At 55.5% G+C, this 24,139-nt stretch overlaps 1 protein-coding gene across 1 annotated transcript; it reads right to left on the bottom strand.

The window, feature by feature from the left end:
• Positions 1-17,538: 17,538 nt before the first annotated feature.
• On the bottom strand, positions 17,539-20,179 carry RABAC1 (Rab acceptor 1). The gene is made up of 5 exons (XM_079760039.1): positions 20,011-20,179; positions 19,517-19,729; positions 19,047-19,144; positions 17,870-17,971; positions 17,539-17,786 (listed from the first exon to the last, which is right to left on the bottom strand). The coding sequence occupies exons 1-5, from the start codon at positions 20,064-20,066 to the stop codon at positions 17,698-17,700; spliced, it is 558 nt and encodes a 185-aa protein (XP_079616165.1). The 5' UTR covers positions 20,067-20,179; the 3' UTR covers positions 17,539-17,697.
• Between the last annotated feature and the right edge of the window lie 3,960 nt (positions 20,180-24,139).

Here is a 24,139-nt window from a genome sequence, read left to right as displayed (position 1 = left end):
CTGTTTGTGGAGCTGTCGGCTGCGGTGGAATTATGAAAAATAGCAGGCATCGGAGCCGGCCTTCAGCTTCGATTAGGGGAGATGGGACATGACAGGTGCGATCAATACGCAGCCGTTCTATAAAGTGTCAAGTAATGAATCAATTTCGACTAAATTTTCCATTTTTCAGAGGCCGTTCTCCGAGAGAAGAATATCCTCTTTTGTAAAGATATTATTATCGATTTCGGCGGCAATTTGACATCAGGGGTAGTTAATTCCACTCAGAATAAAATTGAAAACACTTGAGAGAGAAAAGAGAGAGGCGAAGAGTGAGACAGAGAGGGAGAGAAGGGGGGGGGAGGGAGGGGCTGGGAGGAGAGAGAGATGGATGGACAGAGAGACAGAGAGAGGGACAGACCGTGAGAGGGAGGGAGGCCCAGAGAGACGGGGTCAGGGGAGACAGAGATATGCAGAGCGGGGGGGGGGGGGGGGGGAGACCGAGAGAGAAACTTAGGATGCCAAAGCCCAGAATTACAGAGAGGGAGGGAGACCGAGACAGAGACATTCCGAGAGACACTCAGAGATAGAGAGACAAGATGGGGCTAAGAAACCGCGACCGAGAGACAAACTGAACGCGTTTCACAGAGAAACCCAGAGGTTAGTTAGAGACCTGCCAGTGGGTGCAAAGAAATGGACAAGACAAATCCAGAGGAAGAGGAGGATGGAGAAAGAGGCAGGAGAAACTCTCAGATGGAAGAGGCACTAAAAGTGAGAGACAGAGAGGGAGTCCCCGAGGGGATGGATCTGAGCAAGAGAGAGGGAATGTGGGAAGGAGAGGAGAGGCAGGGGCAGAGGGGCGGGGGAAGGGGCAGGCAAGGGCCCAGGCTTGGGGGCCCTGGGCTGAGGGCACAGACAGAGGTGGGGGCTTGGAGAGAGCCCCCAGCCCTGCCCGTGTGTCCTACCCCCAAAGGCCCTCTGAATGGGGGGAAGTGTGTGTGTCCAGGTCTAAGCTGCAGGGCTGCTGGAGGCAGGGTGTTGAGTGTGTTGTGTGTTTTTGAGCCTCTCAGGGGGCAAGGAGTCTGAGCCAGTGTGATGGGCTGTGTTCAGGGTAGGGGTGTGTGTGTGTGTGTGTGTGTGTGTGTGTGTTTGCTGTTGTCTGTGTGTGCTCTTGCAGGTTGAGTCCTTGAGTCCATCTGTGTGTCCCCGTTCCTGAGTCCGCACACAGGGTGGGTCCCTGGCCTGGCAGCCCCATGGGCCTCAGCAGCAGGCCGTGGTGACAGCGCTTCTGGTTAGTGCCTGTCAGTTCCCCAGCTAAAATCTCTATTCATCCCCCAGAGCAGGCCAGTCTGCCTGGAAGAGAGGACCCGGGGCTGGAGGACAGGACCCCTGGGTTCTAAGAGAGAAAGTGGCCGGGGACCCTGAGTCCTTGGTCTGAGGAAGGAGGAGGTTGGGGGGGCTGGACTTCTAGTCTGATGGAGGAGGGCGCTGGGAGGCCTGGACGCCTGGGTCTGAGGGAGGAGGGAGCTGGTTGGCAGGGACACTCACGAACAGGGAACAGGACGGTCTGCAGGCAGGCAAGAGGGCCGGCCAGGCGGGCGGGGCGGGGAAGCTCCTCAGCCTCCCCACCTGAAAGGCCTGTACGTGCTGCCCCCTGGTGGACGCGGAGATTGGGCCAGCCAAGAGACCGGGTGCAGACAAGCCCAGCGACCCAGAGAAGGGAAGGCAGAGGGACAGACCCAAATGGGAGCAGAGACAGAGACAGAGACAGAGATATGGACAGAGAGACAGGTGGACACAGAGACAGGTGGACACATACAGGGACAGAGATGAATAGGGGACAGAGAAGTAGGCGGACAGAGGACGGAGACCCTGGTTGAAAGAGAGTGGGAGAGGACTTGGAGACGACCAAATCAGAGAGGGAGAGGGAAAGATGGGGGCGCAGAGGGAAGTCCCTGCAGACAGCGGGCAGAGAATAGGGGTGGCGGGGAGACTGTGGTAGGAGAGAGAGGGCCTGGGCTGGTGAAAAGGTAGACTGAGAGCCAGGAACCCTGTGGACAGGACGGTGTGACAGAGGGATGGCAGGCAGATCTGAAGAAGGGAGAAGGGGGAGGTGGAACGCAGAGGAAACACAGGTGGAGGAGGCAGGTGGGCAGAGAAGCCAGGGCCCCAGAAGGCAAGTGGAGTGCCCAGGACGGGGAGACTGTGGCCTGGCGGGTGGCAGGCTGAGGGTGTTCCAGAGGCGTCGCTTAGGAGTGAAGCTGGGACACAGGCTCCCCCGACTGGGTCTCTACCCGCCACCCCCGCCGCCTGTCCCCCCCACACGGCGGGCTGCCCGGCGGAGGCGACAGATTGAGCGATGAGACGCATTACGCACTTAATCCGCCTGATTGAATGTTTTGCTTTCGCCCAAATTGAAACATTAAACAACACGGGACGAGAAGAGGCGGCCGCAAATCACTCATGAAAGATTCATCTTCTCCCAGGCAGCCGCCACCGCCCGCCGCCTCCGCCACCCACCCCAGCCTGGAAGCCATGGGGTGGGGGTGGGGTGGGGTGGGGCCCAGCCCTCCTGGCCCAAGGAAGTTCTTCCTGCTGTCTGGCCTCCATCCCACCTGTGGAGGTGGACTCAGAAACTGGGACCCCATATTCCTGGACCAGCCTGGGCAGCATGACCTTGGCCCTGTCCCTGCCCCTCTGAGGTGGGGATCCCTTTTTGCCCACGTTGGGGTCCACCTCTCCAGCTCCCTTCCGTGGAGCCCAAGACCTCGGGGCATGGAGGGGACTGCTCAGTGGATTTGGGGTGGGGAAAATGAGGTCTGAGAGCATCCCGCCTGTGCAGGGCGGCTCGTTGGTGTCTGGATCGAGCAGTGGGGGTGGTATTTGGGGGGCGAGCCAGCGGGAGGTGGCCATTATGTCAGGATGAGTGGAAATGGGGGGCAGGGGGTGTGTGTTCTCTGCCACTCCAGAGCTCAGTGTGTCTCCTGCATGGATAGCTGTACTCTCTGTCTCTCTCACTCGGCCTGCGTTGTAACTGGCTTTGTGACTGTGCCTCTCTAGCTGCGCCTATGTGACCTGTGTGTGGCTGTAACTCCATGGGCCTGTGCCTATCTGTCTGTCTGCCGGTGTGTCTGAGTGTAACTTTCTCTATGCACATCTGTGTGCAGTATTGGTGTGTCTTTCAGGGTGTGACTGTGTGACTTCCTGTGTGTTCATCTGTGTGTGCCTGTGCGCTGTCTGCCTGGGTGGTGCCCGTGTTGCTGGCTCTGGGTCTGACAGGGGTGTGCGTGTCACTGTTTCATGTCTGGGTCTGTTTGGTGCAGCCCCGTGTCTCTGTGTCTGTGTCGATCTGTCTGTCTCTGGGTGTCTATTTCTCTGTCCCTGGCTGAGAGGGCACCTGCAGGGGCCAGAGACAAGTCACAGGAGAAGTGAAAGAGAGAGAGACAGGACAGTGGTGATGCCGGAGAGCAGGGGAGCAGGGAGCGTGAGCAGGAGCTGGGGTGGGGGGCAGCAGTGGGCGCCACGGCCAGAGCCGGAGCGGGTGATCAATATTCGATTTAGGTTTTAATTCCGGGGCTTTCGGAGCCTGTCAGCCCTGATGTATGAGCTCACACCGGGCGGCCCAGCCAGCCACCCCACAGATGCCCATGGCCTGGTGGCCTGTCCTGGCCCCAGCTCCCTTGCCCCACAGGCAGCCCGGGACCTGGGAAGAGGAGCAAGGGGGCGCTGAGCTGAGCTGAGCCGAGCGGAGCGGGGCTGGGCTGGGCTGGGCTGGGGAGGAGGCGCTGTGCAGGGGCAGAGGGAGGCCGGCACAGGCTCATGCTCGTGTGCAGGAGTTCCCGAGTTCACAGGGGAAGTCACACTGGGTCACTCACTCACCTGGTGTGCCTGCCGTCTGCCCCTGCCTGCCCCTGCCCGAGGGAGGTGGGAAGGGGACCCAGGCCTGTCCGAAGGGCCCCTCAGAGGTCCTCCCTGTCTCAGGGACACACTGCGAGAGTCCCACAGCCTGTCTGGCACTGGTCACACATCCAGACACACACATGCTCACACACATACCCTTGGGCTCACGCATAGCTGTGTGCACACAAACCCTGACACGTGTCCACAGACATGCCCCTGGATTCAAACACATATGTGCACACACAAACTCTGACACACACATGTGTCCACACACATAACCCCGGGGCACACAGGCAGGGATAAAGGCTGCCCATTAGGGGGGGGAGGGAGCAACTTGGGGAAACAGTGTTCCCGGAAGAGATAGTAAGAGGGAGACAGAGACCCACGCAGTGACAGCGATGGGAGAAACACAGGCAGGAAAAGAGAGCAACAGAGAAAAACTCAGAGGAGAGACATGCAGAGAGAAGCCAGGGAGGTGGCAGGGCGTCGGCCCAGCGGTGGGCAGGGATCGGCGGGGGAGGGGGAGGGGAGCCCTCCCTTCTCCAGTTGCCGCCCCCCCCCCAAACCCTGTCTCTCTCTCTCAGGAAGATGGATCCACCGCCCTCCCTGATGACAATGCTGTCTGCGCAAACTTTAATTAACACTTTGAGTTAATTAGTTCGAGATCATTTAGGAGTAAAATGTTTTTATTAGGGAGGCTGCGAGGCTGTTGATGGATGGGGCGCGATTCGCTCTTCCGCCCGCGGGGACAGCCGTAAACAGAAATCAATCAGGGGGCTCCCAACCCAGCCCCCCGATGCCCGGCTCCCAGCCCCCTCTGCCTCCCAGACCCCAGGGTCCTGGCCCCCGATCTTCTCCGCTCTCAGGACCCAGAGTTCGGGTCCCGAGTCCACGTCTCTCTCAGACCCTGGTCTCTGGACCCCGCAGGCCCTGGAAGGCCTGGCTCGACTCCAGCGGTGGCCGGAGCCCCAACTCCCACCCCCTTCCCGGGCTCCGGGGACCCATCACCGTTGGGGGCTCCTGGGCCTCGCCCCCCCCCCCCCGCCCCCAAATCCCTCCCCGGTCTGACTCCACGTCCCGGGACGTTCCCTGGGGGGTCGCAGCGTCTCCGTCCCGCGTCTGGTCGGGCTCTGCCGTCCCGGGTCGGGCTCCCGCCGCCCCTCCCGCCCCGCTGACGGCTTCATCAGGTGTCCGGGGCGGGGGCGGGCGGGGCGGGCGGGGGAGGGGGCGCCCCAGGGGCGGAGGGCGGAGGGCGGAGGGGGAGGAGGGGGCGGGAGTTCCGGGGCCGATAAATCTTCATCAGGAGGCGGCGGGGGGGCCATTAGGCGCTAATGGGAAGATGGAGGGGCCTGTCGGCCGCGCGGGCCGGGCCTCATTTGTCCTGCTTCCCGCTCCATTGGCCGCCACCCCCGCCCCGCCCCGCCCCCGCAGCGCCCCGTTTCCGCTTCAGACCTTTGAAAGGGGTGTGGGGGGCGGGGGTGTTCTGGGGGCACCCGAGGAGAAGGAGTTGGGATGCAGGGGCTGAGCTGGGAAGGGAGGGGCGGCCGCGGAGGGGAGGCCGAGTTTAGAACGTGGGCGACGCGAGTGGAAAGCGGGCGGCGGGGGAGGCGCGCGCTCGGGGAGGGCGCGAACGGGGGACAGGACTCCCGGCGGGAGGCGGGAGGCGGGCGGGTGCGGGCGGGGACCCGGGAGGGCGGTGCAGATGGGAATTAGGGAGAAGGGCGGCCCGGCCGGGGGCGGGGGCCGGGGAGGCGCGCGGGCGGCGTCCCTCGAGGCAGAAGCGCGGCCCCCGCCCGCCGCCGCCGCCGCCCGCTCCCGGACTCGCGCCCCCCGCGCGTCCACTCTGATTTCTCGGCCCATTTTTCTTCCTCTCCTGTCACTCCGGCGCTCGCCCTCCCGCCGCCGGCGGCCCCGCCGCGCTCTGCTTCCCGCGGGAACCCCCGCCACCGCTGGCCCCGGGGGTGCGGCCGGCTCTGCGCCCGCTCTCACCCCGCCCTGGCCCCCTCAGTCCCCACCAGAGCCACGCGTTCCAGGCCTGTGATCCCCAAATCTGTCACCACGGAATGGACTGTCGGGGCAGAGGCCAAGCCTTGGGGACAGCATTGGGGCCTGATTGAGCACTTCAGGGCCCAGTCTCAGATTCCCCTAAAGAAGGCATCTCGATACCCACCGAACAAGCATGTGAACCCCCACCTTTCCTCAGAAACTCCCAAGCCCACAGGGGAACCTAGGATCTGACCTTTACCTTGAGCTGGGTCACCCCAGACCATCAGAATATAACCCAGACTCAGAAACATCAGGGATGTATCTGCAACCCAGCCCAAGACACCCCAAAATGAGGACTCTAGGCCCTGCCACCATTTGCCTCAAACCTCCGGCCCAAGACACTGATAGGATAAGGGAGATGGGCTCAGTCACCCCAATATAAGTGCCAGTAATTCCACAAGTCACCCCCAAATAGGCACCCCAGACTTAGTTACCCCCAAATTAGGCACCTAAACTGGACCTTCCTCATTGAACCCTAAGCAAACATCAGGACCCCAAGATAAATCACCTGTGACCTAGTCAAATGGGCCCTCAGCTGCTGTAACCCAGCATGTGACCTCCATTCTCAATACAAACTAGGAAATGGAACTGAAACTCAGTCACCCCTAAACTAGGCAACCCCAATCTTGATCTCCAGACCCAATCAATCTAAACTTAGGATCTGGGCCCCACCAGCTTAAGACCTCCAAACTAGACATCTGGTTCCCCAGACTCAAGTTTCCACTAAACTAAGGTCAGAACCAACCCCCCCCCCCCCCCCCCCCCCCGCCGCCAGCAGTTACTCTGACATTAGTCAACCAAGTCTCTGCCATCACCCCCAAACCTTGCATCAGGAACCCCAGCATCAGCTGCCCGTAAAATACATATCTGAGCTCCCCGCCTCAGTCATCCCGTCATAAGAGTCACAAACTCCCCAGTAAGTGACACTGAAGCTTAATGATACCCAAACTACACTTTTGGTCCCCAAGCTTTCGTTACCCACACACTAACCATCAGGACCTCATAGGCTGTTACCCCCCTCAAAGTGGGCAAATCAAGTGAAGAGCCCCCGCATCAGGCATCAGGAGCTGACCCCCAGGGTCAGTCATCCTAAGCCAAACTCTCGGAACCCCACAATCAGAGAGACTCAATCTCAGAATTTAGGGTGCCTGCCTCAAACACCCCTGTAGTGTGTTGATGGCAACCCCTAAAGCCCATGTTCTAATCCGGGACTTTATTGGGAAGGGTCTTTGCAGATGTAATGACGGGAAGGGTCTGAAGATGAGCTCCCCCTGGATGATCTGGGCAGGCCCGGAATCCAATGAGTGTCTGCAAGAGACAGGAGAGGACAGACAGCGCAGGGGTGCCGCAGCCCCCAGACGAGGAAGGGGCGAGGAGGGAGCCCCGGGAGCCTTCAGAGGGAGCTCGGCCTTGCTGTCACCTTGATTTTGGACTCTGGCCTCCAGAACTCTGAGAGAATCCATTTCTGTTCTTTTAAGCCACCCAGTTGTTACCACCCACAGGAAGCTAACAGTCTCCCACACCAAGCCTCTGTACCCTTAGACTCAGTGACCCCCAGAACTAGGGATGTGGACCCCCACAGTCAGCTGCCCCAAACTAGCCTCTAATCCCCAGACCAGGCTTCTGGGTCTCAGCCCAGTTCCCCCACCATCACAGCATCAGACCTACAATCACCCCTAAATATTTGTTGTTGTTTTTTTTTTTATATATTTTATTGAATTTTTACAGAGAGGAAGGGAGAGGAATAGAGAGCTAGAAACATCGATGAGAGAGAAACATCGACCAGCTGCCTCCTGCACACCCCCTACTGGGGATGTGCCCGCAACCAATGTACATGCCCTTGACCAGAATCGAACCTGGGACCTTTCAGTCCGCAGGCCGATGCTCTATCCACTGAGCCAAACCGGTTTCAGCACCCCTAAATATTTGTTAACTAGATCCTGAGGTTCAGGCAGCCCAAAGCGTGTACGTGAAGTCACAGCCACCATCACCACTAAATGAGCCTTGGGGTCCCCCACAGGCAGTAACCTCTAACTTCTCCATGGTCACAGCCTCAATTGACAGTTGACCTTGAGACACCTCAAAATGAGGCACTTGGGCCCCTGGTCTCAGCACCCCTAAAATAAAATAAGCATCAGAGCCCCACTAGTTGGTAAACCCCAACCTCAGCATTTGGGCCCCAAGGTTAGTCCATCACAAACTAGGTATCAGACCCCCAAATTAAATTACCCCTAATTCAGTCACCTAGGCTCCCCAAGGTCTGAGCCTTCACGCCAGTCACCCCTAACTAGGTACCTGAGTAATTGACCTCAGACACCCCCATACTAGGCAGTAACACCCCAAACTATCACCCCACGCCAGGTACAAGGAACCCCAGTGATAGTCACCTCAAACCTTGGCAACTCGGCTTTGAGGCTTAGTGAGCTCCAAATTGTATGTAAGTATTAGGAACTCTTTAACGAGTAAGTATTAGGAACTCTTCAGCGAGTTCCCCTCTCAAATGACCCCAGAACCTGGCTTCTGATACACAAGAGTGACACCCGCCCCCCCCCCCGGGGGGGGCATCTGGTAACACAGTTAACCACAGGTGACCCAGGCGGTCACTGCCACCTCACACTGGCATTTGGACTCCCAGTTAGTCATCCCAACCTCAACATCTGGGCAGCCCATAGGCAGCACCCCTAAACTAGGCATCTGAGTGGCTAGTTTCCTCAGCTCCCCCAAACTAGGGATCCGGTGTCTGTCCATCCAGACACCAGGGCAAATTGCCTCTAATTTGGCATTTAGGGCCCCAGCTTTAGTCCCCAAATTAGAATGCAGGCTAGTCTCACTCACTCCTAAATTAACCTTCAGGTCCCTACAGTCAGAAAAGCCTTAGGGAGTCACTCTCCAAGTAGGCATCTGAACCCCACAGCTAGTCACCCACAGGCTGGGCATCTGGCCTTCCAGAGTCAGATACCCACCAAACCAAGGTGTGGGACACCCAGGCTCAGTGACCCCCAAACTAGTCACTAGTAGGACTCCAAAATGACTATATGGGCTGCCAAATGTGGTGACCACTGAACCTAAACAGTCACTCTCAACTAGATAGCTGAATCTCCAGACTCACTCACCCAATCTTTTTTTTAAATATAATTTTATTGATTTCAGAGAAGAAGGGAGAGGGAGTGAGAGATGGAAACATCAATGATGTGAGAGAATCATCGATCGGCCGCCGCCTGCAAGCCCCCCACTGGGAACCAAGCCCACAACCCAGGCATGTGCTCCTGACCGGAATTGAACCCGGGACCCTTCAGTCTGCAGACCAATGCTCCATCCACTGAGCCAAAGCGGCCAGGGCTCACTCACCCAATCTTGACAGGTCCCTTCCACTCTAGGCATCAGTAGCTCCTTCAGCCCCACATAAGTCTGCACCATTACAGATCTAGAGCCTGGCCTTAGGCCCCCCCAAATCAAGAACACGGACTCACAAATGCCCAGACTTTGGCAGGAGGGACTTCAGTCACCCCAAATTCATTATTTGAAATACAGGTTGGCCGGTGGCTCAGTGGTTAGAGCGCCAGCCCTCAGACAGAAGGTTTGCAGGTTCGATCCCTGGTCCCGGTCAGGGCCTGGTCAGGAGAAAACTAGTCGATGTGTCTCTCTCACATCAATGTTTCTCTCTCCCTCCTCTCCATCCTCATTTCCACTCTCTTCAGTGGAACTCCTTCCACCAAGTGAGAACACAGTGAGAAGTCACAGCCATGAACCAGGATGGGGGTTCTAACCAGAACGTGAGCATGCTGGCACCTTAATCTTGGACCTCCCAGCCTCCAGAACTGAGAGAAATCGAGTCCAGGCCTGGGGTTATGTTTACATGAGAGAGAAAAGCGACCAAGCCGGGTTCTACAAGCAGAAGGACTCAGGACGAGTAGGCATCGCAGGCTGGTGTTAATGAGTGCTGCTCAAAGAATTCCACCAACGGCTTTGGACTTTGACTCCATGTAAAGCAGGTTGTGTTCTACAGAAATAATCAACTCTCAGTGACAACAGAAGCAATTGGGAGGAGATACATGATTATTTGGCATCTTGAGACGATAAGCAACTTGGACACACACCAGGTATTTAGATGTGACTTTTGTCTGAACATTAGTTTCCGTATCAGAAGAAGAAACCTTCATTCTCATGACTAGGATGGGAGCCATGTAATGGCTCAACAAGACATGAAAACTGGAAAGAATACTTGACATCTTTAGCATATAAGCAAATGGTGTCATGTGTTGATTTATGCTTCTATGTCCTTGCCAGAATAGCTGAAAAGAAAGTTATGGTGCATATTTGGCAAGAGTCTAATTAAAAACATAGGATCGTGATCAAATAATCATGTCTTCTATCAAAACTGTGGCCCTGGGTGAAGGTTAAAAGTAAACCAGCAATGCTGTCTTAGATAACACCTAACAATATTTAGTTCTCCTTGTTTAGCTCATTTCCAATAAAAAAAATTAAACAAGACAGAACTGTACAGATTTAATGATCTGTGTAGGAAAAGTTTTTTTCTGATGAGTTTCTTCTATAGACTTTTCTTGGCACCATTTGAAAAATTTTAAAAGTACTGATCAAATTAGATGACAAACTCATAATATTTTTCTATTTGAGCCACACAAAAAATAAAATAAAGTTCAATGGGAAAAAATATCCTTAGGTAAGGATTAAAAATAAACAAACAAACAAACAAACAGACAGACAGACAGATAGATAGATAGATAAATGAAATGAAATGCAGCCTATCTCCCCACAGTAGGCATCTGGGTTCCCAGTTTTATCATCTGCAACAGCACATCACCACCATAACCATTTGCCCCTGAAATAGACTGACTCTTGTAATCCTATTGTGTCTGATAAAGGCATCTGAGCCCCCCAACCCCTGCAGGGCCAGAAGGCCCCCCAGCTCATTTGTTGTGCCCCAGCCTCAATCCTCCCCACCTCTGGTATCTCTACCCCAGCCTCTGTCACCTCCACACTCACATACGGAAATGCCCAGCCTTGAGAGCCATTGGTCTTCGTGTCATAGGCATCCCCAAGCTCCGCAAGTGGGTACTGGGCCCTGGGGTCCTGACCTCCTGACTCCCTGCTTCGGTAACCCCCACCCCAGGCCACAATTGCTCAGAAGTCCACATTCATTCAGGTCCCCCATAGCGGGGTGTGGGAACCCCCTGACTCAGTCACGTGACAGCTGTCTCAGACTCAGCTGCATTTGGAAGGCACTGAGTCCCTGGGCTCTGCACCCCAAACTAGGGGACTGGAATGACAGCTCTGACCTCCTCAAACTAAAAAAGGCGCTCCTCAGTCACATGGCCTCCAGCTGCATAGCCACACCCCAGGCTCTGTGCCCCGAATTAGACAACTGGCCGCCATGTTGCCACACACTACACAATGCCCCAAACTAGACCCTGTACCCTAATCGCTGTCATATGAAGCTAGGCTCCCACAGCCCCAGTCACACCATCCCAGACAGAGCACCGGACCCTCAGTATGAAAACCTAAGCGGTCTCCACAATGTCATGTGTCATCTCACATTGAGCCACCGGACCCCCAGTTTGTGCCTCCCCAAACTAGACAACTGAGCTAGGCTGTCACCCCAAAACAGACTACCAGGACCCCAGTCTCTGAGAACCCTCCAAGGTACCCACACAGGAGACAGACCAGTCCCCATCTCATTTCCTTCAAACCCACCAGAGTCCCCAATCTTTGTTACCTCATCACCCCCAAATAGATAGAGACCTCAATTCTGTCATCCCAAGCTACATGACTTGCCCCATAGTTTCTGAACTTAAACTGAATTATTGTTCAAATAAATTGGCCCCAGACCCAGAGACAAGCAGTCAGTGCCATCTGAAACTGAAAGACAGTATCCCCCACTCTGTCACCCCCAAGGCAGGGCCTTTGACATCTGGTCTCATCATCTGATCCCAGTCTCTGTCTCCTCAAATAGGACAAAAGGGCCCAGTCATGTCACCAAAACTAGAAACAAGACCAACAGTTTCTGTCACACCATCTAGACAACTAGACTACAGCTGCCACCGCAAACATGACAATGGATGACTAAACGCTGCCACATCAAACTAGACAACCAGAACTCAAACTGTCTCCACAAGTTAGCAAGCTGAGCACCCATCCCCCACCCAGACTCTACAACCAAACCTCCAGTCTCAACCATTCTGCCCCCCCCCCAAATGTCCTGGGGCCCCAGCCTCTGTCCCACAAAACTAGACAACCAGACCCCAGTCTGTCACCTCAAATACAGCCTGGGACCCCAGTCTCTGTCCTATAAATCTAGGTAGCCAAATCTCCAATCTCTTTGCCCAAGCGCTCCTTGATACCCATAGCTTGTTACTCAACACTTAACAACCAGGCGTCAGTCTGTCACCCCAAATATGCCCAGCACCCAGTCTCTGTCCCATAATACTAGACAACCCAACCCCCAGACTCTGCTACCCAAACAAGACAATGGTACCTCTAGGCTCTGTCACTCCACATTGAGCAACAGATGCATAACATGTCACCTCAAACTAGAGACCTGGACCCACAGCCCCATTAACCTTTATCTTCTGGTCCCATTCATGCCAAAGGAGGCAAGCAAACTCCCATTCTAAGTCGCCCAAAACTAGACCCTGGAACTCCAGTCATTTCTTCCCAAACTGGACAACCGATCCCTCATCTCTGTCATCACAAATTAGACAACTATCTCCTGGCCTCTGTCACCCCAAACTCAACTTCCTAGTCTTTGTCATCCCAAGCCAGGTCCTGGGACCCAAGAACCCCTAGTCTCTGCCACCCCAATCTAGACAAATAAACCCCACTTTAAAAAAAATCCTCACCCAAGGAGAATATTTTTCCATTGATTTTTAGGGAGTGGAAGGGAAGGAGAGAAACATCAATGTGAGAGAGACACATCGATTGGTTGCCTCCTGCACAAGCCCTGACTGGGGTTGGGGATTGATCCTTCAACCAAGGTATGTGCCCTTGACTGGAATCGAACCTGGGACCCTTCAGTCCGCGGGCCGATGCCCTAATCACTGAGCAAAATGGGCTAGGGCAACTCCCCACTTCTGACGTCCCAAATTAGCCATCTGGACACCCAGCTTCTGGGACTCCACACTAAACAAAGGAACCCATTGTCCTCTGAGATCTCAACCACAACCACATCGGTAATCTCTGCTCCCAGGCCCAACAGCAGGACTCAGTAGGTCTGTCACCTCAACTAGGAAACAGACCTGGCGTGTCTGTCACCTCAACCTAGCCCGGTGATCACCCACTGTCTCTCATCCCAAACCAAAGCTCTGAACCCCACTGTCATTCATCACCCCAAGCTAGATAACCAGTCCCTTGGTCTCTGTAACCCCAACCAAGACAATTGGCCTTGTGTCTCTGGCATCCAAAATGAGACTACAAGTCTTAGACACCCCCATAGAGCCCACCAGACCCCCAATTTCTGTCACTACAAACTAATAATTGAATGCTCAGTCTGGCATCTCAACCTTAAAATTTTGGTGTCTCATCCAGCAACTAGACTACCATTCTGTCACCCCAAAAGAGACTAGGCCCCAATTCTGATATCCCTAAAGAAGCTCCAGTTTTGGTTACCCCAAACTAGATAATCAGACCCTCAGTCTGTCACCCCAAACTAAACCTTAGAATTCCATCCCCCGTCACCCCAACCTTGACAAGAACTGTAGTCTCTGACACCTCTAACAACTCCGTCGCTGTCATTCCCAACCAGAAAGAGTCCCTAATCTGTCACTTAAACTGAGAACTAGACCCACTGTGTTTTTCAGACCAAACTAGACAAGCAGATATTCCCCAAACTGAACAACATAATCCTCCCTCCCAGTCACTGTCACTTCACACTAGGCAATGAGACCCCCAATATCTGTTGTCCCAAATTATACAACAGGACCCCTGGGCTTTGTCGCCACCAACAAGACAGTGTTGGTGCCTCAAGGAAGCAACCAGATCCCAGTCAGGTTGCCTCCAGCCAAGGGGACACCCTACCATGTCACCCCAAACACAGGCCCAGACTCCCAGCGTCATCACTCCCAATTTACCACTTAGACACCCAGGACTCAAGAGCCCCCTTCTCTGTCACCCCAAGCTAGATAAATGACCACCAGTCTGTCATCTCTCTCTCTCTTTTTTTAAAATATATTTTATTGATTTTTTACAGAGAGGAGGAGAGAGGGACAGAGAGCCAGAAACATGGATGAGAGAGAAACATCAATCAGCTGCCTCCTGCACACCCCCCACTGGGGATGTGCCCGCAACCAAGGTACATGCCCTTGACCGGAATCGAACCCAGGACTCTTCAGTCCGCAGGCTGACGCTCTACCCACTGAGCCAAACCGGTTTCGGCCAGTCTGTCATCTCAAAGCTGGCAATAGATTCCCTATTTCTATTACCCCGAACCAGAAACTCGATTCTCAGCCCAAACAAGACAACCAGACGCGCAGTCTGGCTGCCAGAAGGAGGTGCAGGCACTCCCTGGCTCTGACCCGCCATACCGGACAACTGGATCCCTTGTCCCTGTCACACCAATCCGGGGCCCACAGGCTCTTTAATCACGAAGTTGACAGCCAGACCCCTAATCCGTCACTCCCAATAGCCTCCATCACCAAAACTGACAGCCAGACTTTTGGTCTCTGTCTCCTTGAGGAGACGCCAGGCCCCCAAAACAAACCTCTCAACCCCGACGTCATTCAGGCAGGGATGGATGGGAATGGTCCCTAAGCCTTGACAACCCTGTATGGGATCTTCTGGTCTCAGCACCTCAATAACTCAACATCAGAATTAGGGTCCCCAGATTAACTTCTGGACTGAGTCTCAGCCTCTCACTGGCCCCTGGCCCCAGGCTGCTGGCCACTTGCCTCAGTGACCTCAGCTCCAGGGCCCTGGCCCCCAGTCACCTCCAACCAGGCACTTGACCAAACTCACTCCAGGCCCAGCAGCCTAAACTGGATGCAGTGACCCCCCACCCCCCTGGGTGTGAAGACCTGATCTTCCCCAGGAACACTGGTATGTGAATCAACAGACAAAACGCTCCCTGTTACCCCCAAATGGGGTTGGGGATGCTGGTCTCGGAGTAACCCAGGTGCCTGACTCTGGCCTCAGGCACCGGGTCTCCTCTGGCAAGACGGACCATTTCTGGCTCCCTCCTTGGAGGTCTGGACTCTGGAGGAAGCACGTTCCGCCCTCTGGTGGCTGCCACTGGAAGCGCGTCCCTGGTAGGACCAGTATGAACCCAGACACCAGGCCTCCCGGTGTTGGCATCTGGCTGGAAGCCTGAAATGTGGGGGTCATCCTTGCCTGCTCCCTTCCACTCAGCTCCCATGCAGGTCAGTCACCAAGTCCTCACCCTGTTCTTCCTGAACCCGCCTTCCCTCTCTCTCCTCTGCATCCCACGTCCCTGCCTCATCTTCCCCAGCTTGGCTCATCCTCCCTGGTCTCACTCCCTCCAGCCCATCACCCCGAAGGGGTATTTGTAATGCTCACACTTGACCCTGTCCTTTCCCTGCTCCTCAAAGCCCTTCCATGGCTTGCAGGTCCTGCATGATCTGGCCCCAACATCGCCCCCTAAGGCTGTCCCCTCACTCCTGAGCACGGCCGACCTCAGGGCCTTTGCGCTTGCTGGTCCTTCTGGCTGGAATACTCTTCCCCCAGACCCCCAAGAGGCAATCTCCTTCTCACTGCCCAGCAAGGCCCAGCCCTTGCCCTCTCGTCTCACCCAATCCCGTTTTATTGGCTTCAGACTGCGTACGAGTGAGACTTCCCTGTTGCTGGTTGTTTGGCCCCGTGTATTGCACCTTCCCACTGCATGTGGGCTCTGGGCGAGCAGGGCCTTGTCCGTTTGCCACCCTGACGGTTCCCCAGCATCTTAGCCAGCGAGTCCAGTAGGAACAGAATCCGAGCCACAAATATAGCTCTTCATATGCTACCTAATCAATTATGAAAAGTAAATGTAAAAGGAGAAAACAATTTAAATCAGTATATCTAAGGTATTATCCTTCCAACACATAGTCAATATAAAAAATTGAGACATTTTACACGCTTGTCCTACTAAGTCCTTGAAATCTGTTGTTTTACCCTCACATGTCTCAGTTTGGACCAGCCATGTTTCAGGTGCTCAATAGCCACACGTGGCTGGTGGCTCTCATGACTGACAGGATTCCAAAATGATGCTGGGTCCTCGATGGGCACTTGATAAGATTTGCTGAATCAGTGATGAACCATGAGCTTTGGTGATGAGATTCGATGTTAGAGAGGCCTGCCTCTGCTTAGGACCCTCCCCTCAGCCCTTCCTGTGGCTAGCTCGTGTCCCTCAGGGCTCACCGAAATGTCGCCTCCTCCGAGAGCCCTCCGGGATCAGCCCCATCTGAGAGCTTTTCAGGCCCTCTCTGTCACCTCACAGTGTTGTCCTGTCTAATGCTTGCCCCTTTTGTCAGTACTTCCACACGACAGTCTTCACATTCAGTGAGAAGCAATTCCTGTCCCTTTCGTCTCACGCAGAGTAAAACCAGAGCCTGCACTGAAGCCTGCAAGGCTCCCAATTTCTTTATTTTTATTTTTTTAAATTGATTTCAGAGAGGAAGGGAGAGAGAGAGAGAAACATCAATGATGAGAATCATTGATCGGCTGCCGCCTACACGCCCCCTACTGGGGGATCGAGCTGCAACCGGGCATGTGCCCTTGACCGGAATCGAACCCGGGACCCTTCAGTCGCAGGCCGACGCTGAGCCAAGCCGTCCAGGGCAAGGCTCCCAATTTCCCCAGCTCAGCTGCTCCAGCCACCGGCCTCCTCCCCATTCCTGACCTCCAGAAACACCGTCACCTCCGGGCCTCTGCACCAGCCCCCTGCTTCCTCTGCCCAGAACATCCTTCCTCCCGAGGATCTGCAGCTGCTCCCTCGCTATTTGGGTCTTCACTCCAGAACATTTTCTATGCCATTAACACAGCAGGCCCGAGACGGCTGTCCTTAGAGCGGCCTGCCTGTGAAGTTGGTCCTTGGCTGGCATCCGGGAACTTGGTTTCAGGACAGTTCCCACCATTCCCTGATGAGGGGCTCACGTGGCTAAAGTGTTTATGCAAATGCTGTTGTTTATGCGGACACCCCTTTCCTTCTGGGAGTCTGGAACGTGGGTCCATGTCAGACAGAGGCTTCTGTGGCCAGGCCCAGGGGAAAGCCTGGCACCGACTCTCAGGGGCTTCCCCGGCAGCCCTCCCCACGTGCTGCCACAGGTCGCCGCCGGAGGACGGAGCACGCCCTGTGCCTCCGCTGGGACACTTGTGCCTGGTTTCCTCTCCACTTCGCCCCGTGTGCCTTTATCCTTTGCCCATTTTGCTTTGTATCTTTTCACAATAAATCACAGCTGAGCACCGAGTCTTCCCAGTGAATCATCGAACGTGGGCGCCCTGGCACAGCCTCCCTTCCCAATTCTTTCCTCCTCCTTCCACCTGCCACCACGGGCCATGCTCGCATATTTTACTTTGTATTTATCTTGCCTGCTGTCTTCCCCGCGGGGCAGGCCCCCTCTGCCTCGGTCTCCGAGGTTTCCCAGCATCACCCCACACAGACCCACAAAATATCCAGGGGGAGTATGGTATGTGCTGAATGACAACTACCACAGCTTTATTTCCAAAGCTGGTCCCCTGGGCTTATGATGGGAAGGAGCTGCCGGCTGGAGGGGCAGAGCTGTGCGGGCAGGGACAGGGATGGGCAGCTGGCTCCGGAGGCTGGCAGACCCCTCACACCGGCTCCATCTGCAGCTCTTCCCCGTCCACGGCCTCGATCTGGTGGAAGGCGGCGTGGGAGCCAATGACCACAAGGGTGGCTCCTGCAGAAAAATGGACAGTTCAGGGCCTTGCTCCCTCTCCTGGTCCCCACTCCCCACCCCCACTACCCAGACCCTGTACTTACCCAGAACCCAGAAGACGGCCGAGCCTGCGCCAGCCAGCCAGAAGAAGGGGAAGGAGACGGCTCCCGCCATAGCATACTGATGGGCGGGGCTCACCTCTCGGCCTGGGGGACAGACAGCATTGGGGAGCTGTTCTCTTCCAGAGGAACCCTGAATGCCCCCCAACAGTCCAGTGGGAGCCTCAGGATCACCCACACTCCTCATGCCAAGGCCCTCCAAGTCCAGGCCCGACCGCGTCTCCAGTGTCTTCGCTGTCTGCCAGAATACAGCACACCTTCCTCAGCCCCTCCCCCTGTCTCCAACCCACTTCCTCTGGGAAGCTCCCGGCTCCCACTCCCCCCAGACTAGGGCTCTCCTGCTCCAACCTGCTCTCACGCAGACCAGGAGTATCAAACTGGTGGCCCAAGGGCCAAGTCTGACCTGTAAACGCACAACGTTCCCCAATAATTTGACCCGAGGCTGACAGAGAAACCAAACTACTTCACGGAACAGCACAGATTTCTGGTTTATCGGCAGACTGGAACAGAGGTGCAGGCCCCGGGGCGGCGGCAGCTGACACCAGGTCGAGGCTGTGCTCCAGCCGCTCCCTCCATGCCCTGTGCTTGCCCACCATCCTCTCCACCGGCCCACCTTTGTCACGCACATAACTTGCAGACCCCTGTAGGACTACCTGCCTATCGGATCCCAGCTGCTCCCTATCCCCACTCCAAACCTTGAGCACCCCACCCAGGGACTCAGGCCCCTTTCTTCCCAATAGTGCTTGGTGCCGGTCTGGGACCACATGAGCCACAGGCCTCAGCTTCCTTCCCTCTCTGAGAAGTCTCAAGATTTTTCTGATCCCCACCCTACCAGGCAGGACCAGGATGGGGGCAGATCTAGGCAGCGCAACGTCGCCACCTGGTGTCCAGTGTGGGTATCTACAGCTGATGCTTTCCTCACAGAGGTTTAAGGGACAGCAGCTAGGTGGAGAGTGGGTTCCGGGTATCTTATCCTAGGTTTGGGGAATAAAAATGTGGGTGGCTGAGACTGAGTGGAGCATCTGGTGCGTCTGAGATTTTAGGGTTTGGGGGATCTGGTGTCGATCTAGGCGTGGGCAGACTTGGGTTTGGGTTCTAAGGCTTTTGTTCCAAGAGACCTGGATTTGAGGGTCTGGGGACCCATTTGCAGGGGATTTCTCACCGAAAAGTACAAGCTTGGACTGCAGTGTGCGCAGATAGAGGATGTAACAGGCACCAAAGAAGACGGCCAGGGCCACCAGCAGCATGGGAGATGTAACCCTGCAGGGGGGCAGGGAGGCATCGGTCAGGCAGATGGGGCTGGCCCACCCAGGGGGGACCCGGACCTTCTACACCGGCGGATGGCGGCTAAGTCCCAGAGGTCTGGCAAGTTCAGGCCACATTTGGTCAAACTGGACAGGCTGATTGGGAAGTAGGGACCAGATCTTCGGTGAAAGAGCGGCAGAGCTGTCCCCTGGGGGCAGGGCCTGGCCACTGAGAAGATGGGATGGCCGCTGAGGGCTGGACCGACCAGCGCGACCTGGTGGGGGCGGGGCCTGGCCGGTGGGGGCGGGGCCTGGCCGGTGGGAGCGGGGCCTGGCCGGTGGGAGCGGGGCCTGGCCGCGGCGGGCGGGCCTGGCGGAGGGCACTCACACGCAGTACACGATGAGGCCCAGGAACACGAACACGTAGTTGCTCTGGTAGTACTCCACGTTTCGTACGAGGCGCTGGCACAGCTCGCCCAGGTTGCGGGGCCGCGAGAAGCACCGCTGGTCCACGAAGGCACCCCAGGGCCGGATGGTGGCGCGGTGCCGCTCCAGCCACTCACGGCCCACGCCGGAGGGGATCAGTTTCGGCAGCAGAGTCCTGGTGGGCAGGGCCAGGTCAGTGGGAGCCGGGCTGGAGGCCGGACCCCCAGCCCAAGAAGGCTGCGGAGGCCCGGACTCCGGGGTCCTGGGGGGTAAGGGTGCAAGACTCCTGGACGCTAGGGGAAGGGGGCTGAGGGCCCAGACTCCTCAGCCCTCGAAGAGGAGACCAGAGGCCCAGACTCTAGTGTCCGGGGGCCTGGATTCCTGGGGCCCGAGGGAGGAGGGAGACGGAGGGCCCGGAAGGGTCTCGATCAGGGGGGCTACACCCGGCCTGCTCACGTGGCGCTCAGCCCTTCTGCCTCGGCATCCTTCTGCTGGTCCTTCTCGGCTGCCATGTCTGCGTCGTGAAGGGTAGAACCGCTGTAACGAGCCCTGGGTCCTGCGGACCCCGCCGGCCCCTCGGGATGCGGGCCCCACCCAGCAGAGCCTACGTGGCGCCGTTCGGGACTGGAGTTCTGTCGCTGAGCATTGTGGGAGTTGTAGTTCTGTTGATGTCGGGGAGGGTGGACTCCATGATGGTGGTCTGGCTCGCAAAACATCCTGGGAAATGTAGTCGCTTAAAGTGACGACGAGCGCCTCTGGGCATTGTGGGAGTTGTAGTTCCAGAAGTCGGGGGTGTGGCGTCGGGAAGATTGTCACTAGTGGCCATTAAGGGAGCTCTCAAGGCAGAAGCAGGTGTTTTGTACAACGGGGACCGTGTAGCGCTGTCGTTCTGACTCTAGAGGGCATACGAAACACTTGGAGACTTCATAAAAACACTGGTTCAGCAGATCTGGGGTGAGGCCCATTTATCTGATTTTTAAAAGTTCTTAGGTGATGCTGCTGTTACTGATGCATGGACCACGTTTTGAACAGTGAGACTCTAGAGAATTCATAGGAATCTTGTTACTTCCTTCCTCAAGAGGCAGAGACTAGTGAGAGGGCCATGGTTGCTGGAAGGAGTATCTGAGGTGGGGAGCAAAACTTCCCCCACAACCCTTGGGCTCCCAGAGATGAATGGTTTAGGACTAGGAATCTAGAGACCCCCCCCCCCCCCCCCCCCGTGAGTAGGAAGAGGGAAGTTGGGAAAGGAAAAAGATTGAAATTTTAAAAAAGGGAGTTGTGTTAACCAAAAGAGCCGAGTGAGAGGTGAAAATCCAGGTTGTGTTGACCTCATCAGCTCCCTGAACCTCAGTGGATTCCCCTGGACAACGAGGACCCTCACAGTACCCACACTCAACGGGGTTATGATAATTCAGCTACGTGAGTCTTGACCCTTAGTTCAATAAATGATAGTGGATGTTATTGCTACTATAGTATCATGCATGTTATGGTTATTTCCAGAGTTCAGCCTTCTCAAATTTAACAGTAAGATATTAAGGGCTGCGGGCCTCTTGGATATCCCAAAATCTGAGACTTGGGCCTTCCTTTTCCCTAGTTCCCACATCCGTGTTTCTCTCAGTCTTTGCCCCTACCCTGCCTCTGAGTGAGTTGTGGCAAAATGACTGGCATTCTAACGGGTGCACAAGACAGCCTCAAGAATGTGTGTGAAGTGTCAGAAAGCCGAGACTGAGGGCCTAATTTTTCAAGGCTGGATTCCCACGTGGGATAGCCAGGCGACTCTTAACCCCGATTCTTGTTTTCCAAGGTCCACATCCCTTTTGGGTTTGGGCTTTGAGGTGGCAAAGAGCCAGTCAGCCGGGGAATTAGACACAAACTTCACATGATCAACTTGGCATGGGTACAGGGTGATCTGGGGAGGCAGGAAGCGACTGCCCCTAAGGGGCCTCTACCCCTGCTCTTACCCAGGAGGAGCTGGGAGAAGGGTGTTGGAGGGCACTCCCAGGAGGTGGGGGACATCCTTCTGCCAAAGGGACTAGTGGAGCAACAGGAGGGGGCCCCTGAGGAGGGTCCTAAACTGAAGCTGAAGGAGCCACACTGTGAGGACCTGATTGGCTGTTACTGTTTATCAGCCCCAGCTTTTGGTCGAGTCTTGGAAGATAAATATTGGGGAGCAGAGTTGGAGGCAGAGGTCCAGAGTAGCTGCCTCCTCACATGGCCTACCTTGAGAAATTTGGATTTGACTTTTGTTATGTTGGATTGCTTTATAGGAACTCAATGAAAGTGATTTTACTCCATAACCCACCAGTACTTGCTCTGAGCAGAGGACATAATGGGCCGAGGCCTGCAGGTGTTGAACAGCCTGGGCCATGGACGGTGGTGGGGTCCAGGGGCCAGGACGTTGTTGGTGAGGCCTCTAAGCAAGGCATGGGAGGAACTTTGAATCAAGGGTTTGGGGAGATGGGGCCTTGTCCCAGGGGCAGTGTGGAAGAGGAGACCCTTGAAACATATTGTGGGAGATGGGACCCCAAGGCAGAGAGAGATATTGTGATATTCTCCCATCGGAGAATCCCTGAGACAAGGGGATAGTGTGAGATCGGCTCCTTGAGAGAGGGGACCTATGTCAGGGGGCCCCGATTTAAGGGGATGGTGGGAGATGAGGGGGTTGCCTGAGAAGACTGTGGGAGGTGGGCCGTGGCCCCATAGCCTGAGGTCTCCTTCCTGCCTCTTGGATCCTCAGAGGAAGAAGAGCTGGGAGGGTGAGAAGACCTTAGTACAGGTCATCAGAAACCTGGGTTATCTCCCTGCTGTGTGACCTCAAGGAAGTCCCTCCCCTCTCTGGGCCTCTGACTGCCCCCATCTCTGGGAGCATTTCTTACCTGGTACCTGATGGATGAAGTCATTTCTGCAGCCTCCCTAGGAAAGGTCCGGGCTCATGCAATCCCACCCCTCAGATTCAGGCTCTCCTTCAGCATTGTTTTGTGCAATGCACATACCCACTCACCCTGTGAGCTCTTAGCATCCCGGCCCCAGCCCCTCCGCTGACTCACATCCCTGGGCTGTGTTGGAAAGGCTGCCTCACGAGAAGTGGTACACCTGCCCAACCAGAATGGCTAAAACTCAAAAGACTGACTATAGCAAGTGTTGACAAGGATGTGGAGCAAAGGGAACTTCCAGGCACTATTGGAATGCAAAATGGCACAAGAGCTTTGGGAAAGGTCTAGCTGTTTCCATGAAAGCTCAAGAGTCCACCCCATGACCACTAGTCTCCCTGCTATGCAGGTACCCAATGTGTCAGCACTAGAATGTCCCTATTCTTAGCAGCACCAATGACAATAGCCCTCAAAGTGGAAACAGCCCAAGTGTCTATCAACAGGAGGACAGACAGACACGTTTTGTTATAGTCACGCAGCGGAATGCCACGCAGCAACGAAAAAGAGCGGGCTACCAGTGACACGCGACGATGTGGTGTAAGGGATGATGCTCCAACCAACGGAGCCACACCGGCCCGTTGTACAGCGTGGATGTGATTTTTTACATGGTTGAGCTGTGCCTTTAAGATTTGTGCACTTCACTATATGAAAGTTTATCTCAATAAAAAGAGAGAGAGCCCTGGTCAGTGTGGCGTAGTTGGTTGGAGTGTCATCCCATACACCAACAGGTGGCAGGTTCGATTCCCGATCAGGGCACATACCCAAGTTTGGGGTCCGATCTCTGGTTGGGGCACTTACGGAAAGCAACCCATTGATGCTTCTCTCTCACATCGATTTTTTTTTTCGTTCTCTCTCTCTCTCTCAAATCAATTTAAAAAGAGAGAGAAAAAAAAGAAAAAAATAGCACAGTGACTTGGAGCTTGGATAGCCTCTACAAATCCCAAATTTGTCTCCTCTCAGCTGTGTGACCTTGAGCAAGTCACTTTCCTTCTCTGTGCCTCATACCTGTGAGGATTAAACGTGTCTATATACATTGGGTGCTTAGAAGAGGGTAGAGCACAGAGTGGATGCTCAATGAGTCACCAGCATCACGTCATCACGGTCGTCACTGTCATCGCCTCCCTGGGGCCCTGTTCCAATACGAGAGGATCCAGAGTGTGACGCGCTTCCTCTCGCCTGTTCTGATCCCATCATCCCATCGCCTATCGCCTGTCCAGGTCGAAGTCAGGCTGCTTGCTTTCACTCGAACCCTGAGATTCTGTGACTCCCAAGCTGGTGCCAGTCCATATTCCTGGCATTGTGTGAGTCCCCCAGCACAGGGCACACCTTCCCGCCCTTCCAGTCCAGAAAGCAAGCACAGCACACACCGTTTCTCTCTCCCCACTGATATATTTGATAATTGTCCAGAACCAGAGACGGCATCAGCCAGGGTGGGGGACGCTGAGGGGGAGTAAAAAAGAGCCCAGGGAGGGGGCTGGGAAGTAGAGGGAGCAGAGGGAGAGGAACAGAGACACAGAAAAGAGAGGAGAGAGGCGGGGATGGGGGCAGTGGGGGGGTAGGGGGGAGAGAAGCCAGCAGAGGGTGGGGACAGAGGGAGGGGCCGGAGATACTTTGAGGGGGTGGGGCCAAGGTGGGGGCCAAGGGGAGAGAGGGCC

Source organism: Cnephaeus nilssonii (assembly GCF_951640355.1).
Source record: "Cnephaeus nilssonii genome assembly, chromosome: 20".
Classification (NCBI taxonomy): domain Eukaryota; kingdom Metazoa; phylum Chordata; class Mammalia; order Chiroptera; family Vespertilionidae; genus Cnephaeus; species Cnephaeus nilssonii.
This window is presented reverse-complemented; position numbering and strand designations above follow the sequence as displayed.